This window comes from Brachyistius frenatus, unplaced genomic scaffold (genome assembly GCF_029030835.1).
Source record: "Brachyistius frenatus isolate BFR_SWC_R1_liver_20210118 unplaced genomic scaffold, ASM2903083v1 Contig_42, whole genome shotgun sequence".
Classification (NCBI taxonomy): Eukaryota; Metazoa; Chordata; class Actinopteri; family Embiotocidae; genus Brachyistius; species Brachyistius frenatus.
This window is the reverse complement of record NW_027210641.1, coordinates 1,618,432-1,623,112: the sequence shown is the minus strand read 5'-3', so window position 1 is coordinate 1,623,112 and position 4,681 is coordinate 1,618,432. Positions and strand designations below refer to the sequence as shown.

Below are 4,681 nucleotides of genomic sequence, written 5' to 3'. Positions count from 1 at the left end.
CACTTAACACACACAATTGATCTCTCTCATGGTGGAAAATGGGGATCGTCGAAGACAAATAAAAAGGAGATTATCTTTAAGAAAAGATGAAAAGGGGAAGAAGCGGTGCTGTTGAATGAGTCAGGGCCTCCCGCACTGCAGTGCTTAAATCACAACATAAAGGATGCAGCTTCTATCTGGCAGAGTTCAACGTGGTTTCGACCATTTTTTACGGTTTTGTTTTTTGTTTTTTTTTGTTGTATTTTCCCTTTATTGTTTGTATTGTAGCTAACCTTGAGATACGTATAATGTTAAGACACTTTTGTGGAAAGGAGTAAATGAGATGACATTTTCAGATGCATGATCATATTTCTAAATTTTTAGGTCACTGCTGCAGATGTTGCAAAAAACCTCTGCCTGACAACATTTGCAGCACAAACCCATGTGAGCTGAATGCTAAACATGACCATGAAGCTGAACTGCCTTTTGCAGTTCACACAAACGCACTCCCACGGTGTCTGCAGCGTGACACTGCTTTGTGTCAGCTCACATTAAAGCTGCAACCCGCTGAAGTCTTTCTCTTCGCAGAGGAGGGAGGTGGGGTTTGAATCAGACACTGTTCTTGACATAATTTAAATCATATTTTACTGCTTTTGAAACTTTGCACATTATGTACATAAACCTCAGAAAACAGATCAATAAATTAAAGTGATCAATACAAAACTAAATATCTTCTATGTAGACTAAACACATTTGGACGAATACACGAAGCCTAAACCCTGTTTCACAGCGTATCCAGTACAGCACAAAAACCAATCTGTAAAATTATGTACAAAATACAGTGACAAATGAGCTGCTCACCTTCGGGATATTTTTTTTCTGAAGCAGCAAATCGTCAGGCCTTTTACATTTTTCACATAACATCGGGGCACGGCATAGAAAAGCTTTGCTTGCGTTAGTGCAGCATTAACAACACAGTGTTGTTATTTCAAACACGCTTACAAAATTAACACAGACTGACCTTAACAGAAACACTAGTCGGAATAATTTAACTTAAATAACAGACACATATAAACAACATATAGCAACTTGAGGCTTTGCACAGGATCTGTGGTTGAACGTGCTGTGACCGTAAAGGCCTGATACGGAATTTGTCATGAATTATTTGGTTAAAGAAACACTGCTGTGGCCTGATTGGCCTTTAACTGTCAATGAATGCAGACTGATTTTAGGTCATCATCACCTTGGGCCCGACGTCTGGTGTAAACAAACACGTGTTTTCTAATAAACATATAGCCTACAGCTCAACAACAGAACTGTTCACACAAATATGAGTTAAAAAAAAAAAAAATAGGAACTGACATAAAAGTGATTAACAGCAGCCAAAAAAGGATCCTTTGTCTTAGATTTCCGCTGTCACGGACTTGTTGCCCTTGGGCGCATTGTATGCCTTTTCACTCTCTCAGCTTCCTTCTCCTCCATCTTCTCCTGCTTCTTCCTCTTCATCTCTGCATGCCGTCTCCGGTATGAGGAGGCCTCTGTTGCGGCATGCGGCAGCAAACTCCGGGATTGTTGTTGTGCATTATCAATGCTGAGCCGCGCTTGGCGGCTGCGGGGCTTCTCACCATCCTGATACTGAAGTGTCTGTTCACATGAGCTGTGACTGTTGCATAGACTCTTGGTGTGTGGTTGGATACCATGAGGTGTAGCTGGGAATGTAAGATCCGGTTGTGCCAACGGAAGTCTTCACGGTGGTCGGCGAGCTCCACACAGGTGCCACCGAGGGCGAGCCGCTCGAAAGTCCACGGCCGGTGGCCAAAGCGTTGGCGTCAATTGTACCACCGCCTTGCTTCATTAATTTCTTGAACTTGGACCGTTTGTTCTGAAACCAAATTTTTACCTGAAGAGACAAAGGATATAGTTTGGATTAGAGAATGGAAAGTGGTCAGACACCATTTTAAAAGAATTACGCACGTTTTACGCACGATGGTTTCAGGTTTCATCATTAAAATATAACAGCAACCACAATAACAACAACAATAATAATAATAATAATAATAATAATAATAATAATAATAATAATAATGATAATAATAATAATAATAATAATAATAATGATAATGATAATAATAATAATCAAATGGTGTAAAAATGCGTCCTGGTGCTGCTGCGAAGTGAAGCTGTTCATACTTGCCTGTGTCTGAGTGAGACCCAGCGACGCTGCGAGCTCAGCTCTCTCCGGTAAAGCCAAATATTGAGTTTGCTGAAATCTCCTGTTGAGAGCTTGAAGTTGTAAACTCGAGTAAATAGTCCTTGGTTTTCTGATCTTTTTCCCTTTCCCGTTGAAGCGCACCTCTCCTCCTTCGACCACTGTGTTTTTCTCTGTTTCGGGTGCTGAGGGAGACGGAAAAGAGAAGAGGGGAAAAAATGAGGAGGCAGTTGTGGCCAACAGTGCTGCGCAGCAATGAATACTCCAGCGCAAGTTTTACAGGCTGTACTTTCGGTATAATTACCCTTAATTGCATACATTGTTTATAGCGTTACGCAATAAATAATTACCAAGCCTAATTTCACATCTGGGTCGTCTTTTTCATGCAGTGAGGACTGTATCGAGTAGTAAGCCGTGCCAACACAGAAAGTCAATGTTTAAGATGCTGCTGCACACTTACCTGCATCCTCTAATCGAGTCTGTGTGAGTCCCGAGCTGTTTTGGTAAGTCTGTACTGTACTGAGATAAGGAGTGGTGGAATGGCTGCCGACGGAGTTTACGTATGGATAACCCAAAGATCTGGGGAACGATGAGGCTGGACTGTAGCTCTCGTGCTGTGTATGACCTGCAGAATGTAAACAGTGCATGGGATAGTGTCCGTGAGACATGGAGGAAGGCGACATTTGTTGACTCGGCGGTCCAAACTCCATGAAAACGGTTTTTCCTGAGGCAGGGCTGTTAAGACTTTCTGGAATCGTAGTCATTGTCATCTCTTCTGGCGGTTCCCCTTGTCTCGCTTTTGTTGTTTTCCTTCTATGATCTCAGTGAAGGATGGGTCCCAATTTAAGGCGAACAGATTTTTTCTCTTTCCATTCATAAGAAAATGCAGTTTGTGCCTGTGAAAAGTCCCAGGAATGATGCTGTGGACCGAGACAAACTCGCTCAAAGGTTTGAATCTCGGACTCATGAATATTCATCAAAGACTGTCGCTGATTGGTCCACTCTCTCCAAGAGGGAAGCCGATTGGTGACGCTGGGGCTGGGTCCGAAGAACCTGATGAAGTCAAGGAAAACCACAAAACCTCAGATTTCCTTTTGACAAGTCAAGATGCTCTCTATTATTGTTATTATGATTATTGTGTTGTTATTATTTGCAGTACTGCCTAATAGTAGCATACTATTAAAATCCGGATTTTTCTATCCCTCTGACAAAGTTAAATAACATTTCCATCCTCGTTAAAGCTGCTCTTGGCCAGTTTGATTAAAGCTTTTTTGATTAAAGCTCCTAATGCTCCATCAGGAGGAAGGCGTATTAGCATAACACTGGCGTTCAATTTTCATAAGTAGGCTTGTAATTAGTCATGTATTTAACGTGAGGTCTCAGTTACACCTGGCAGCAGTGGGACGGTAAAACAGTTTGCTCTGATGTGAAGTGAGGAGGTTTACTGGCTCAGGTAAAGGCCTGATGATGCCTTACAACATCTAAAAACATGAAGCAGCATCACAGCCATATACAGCCACGATTTGTAATTAACTGCGTGCTCATTATGGGTAATTAAATTAACATACAGTCTGTTGTGATACTTAAAATAGCTGCTAACTTAGAAACGCTTTCATAATGTACCCTATATAATCGTGGGAAAGCTGTTGTTGTTGTCGGGATCATTTCTCCCTCACTACTTTCACAGCGATGGACGCACATAGACCAATTTTCTTTTTGCATTTAAAATGCTTTCCAAACGACTTTCCGCACCTCGTTTTGCAATCAATTAATGGTCCCAACACCGCCAGCTTTGATTATTATGAGTCTAAGTGGACGGGGTGCGGCCAGCCTCCCACAGCCTAACAAAAATAATTATCCATAGACATTTGATTTAATTGAATTGACGACTGACAAAACTGGAGACCATTTTTTGAGCTGAAGATTTAGACCTCCACAGCTCAAAGCTCAAGCTGCCATTGCTTCGGGAGTTTAACCTTGCTGTAAGGCCCATTCAAAAAAAAAGATCTTATTTTCAACAGACGCAATGTTTGTCCACTTACTTAAAAATCACGTGATGGAAACGAAGCTGATAAATCCGCGCCCTCCGGGATCAGAGAGCCTCCGCGGGACGCACTCGATGGATGAAGAAGAAAGTATCCAGCAGCTCTTCATTTTATTAGGCTTCATTTGCAGCCTGCAGCTCTTCTGGTGTCTGTGCAGAGCAGATCCACTGCAGCCTGGCTGCTCCATCCGCAGTCCCTCCATCTCCACCTGAATAACAAATTAAAGGCAGTTAAATTCCGTCACTGTGATTATCAGTGTAATTACATAATTGAACTCCAAACAGAAATAGCAAGTTGCAACATGTGTTATCAAAAAATGCGGGCGCTCACATCACGGCGCGTGTGCCACAATGTGCCACGATGTGCCACGATGTGCCACGATGTGCCACGATGTGCCAGGCGGCTGCAGATGCCTGGATTTAAAGATTTCTGTGAAATATTAGGCTAT

The 4,681-nt window shown here is 42.3% G+C and overlaps 1 protein-coding gene across 1 annotated transcript; it reads right to left on the bottom strand.

Annotated features, from left to right (window-relative positions):
* Window positions 1-225: 225 nt before the first annotated feature.
* dlx1a (distal-less homeobox 1a) lies at window positions 226-4,428 on the bottom strand. The gene is made up of 4 exons (XM_069702559.1): window positions 4,231-4,428; window positions 2,649-3,241; window positions 2,174-2,373; window positions 226-1,879 (listed from the first exon to the last, which is right to left on the bottom strand). The coding sequence occupies exons 2-4, from the start codon at window positions 2,956-2,958 to the stop codon at window positions 1,628-1,630; spliced, it is 762 nt and encodes a 253-aa protein (XP_069558660.1). The 5' UTR covers window positions 2,959-3,241; window positions 4,231-4,428; the 3' UTR covers window positions 226-1,627.
* Between the last annotated feature and the right edge of the window lie 253 nt (window positions 4,429-4,681).

What these genes read in the sequence shown, in the direction of transcription:
- dlx1a (XM_069702559.1), bottom strand. Translation starts at nt 2,958, where the DNA reads ATGACAATGACTACGATTCCAGAAAGTCTTAACAGCCCTGCCTCAGGA. An exon ending in GACTCGATTAGAGGATGCAG is followed by an intron (nt 2,374 to 2,648) that starts GTAAGTGTGCAG and finishes CGTCTCCCTCAG; the next exon opens with CACCCGAAACAGAGAAAAAC. An exon ending in TGGGTCTCACTCAGACACAG is followed by an intron (nt 1,880 to 2,173) that starts GCAAGTATGAAC and finishes TTGTCTCTTCAG; the next exon opens with GTAAAAATTTGGTTTCAGAA.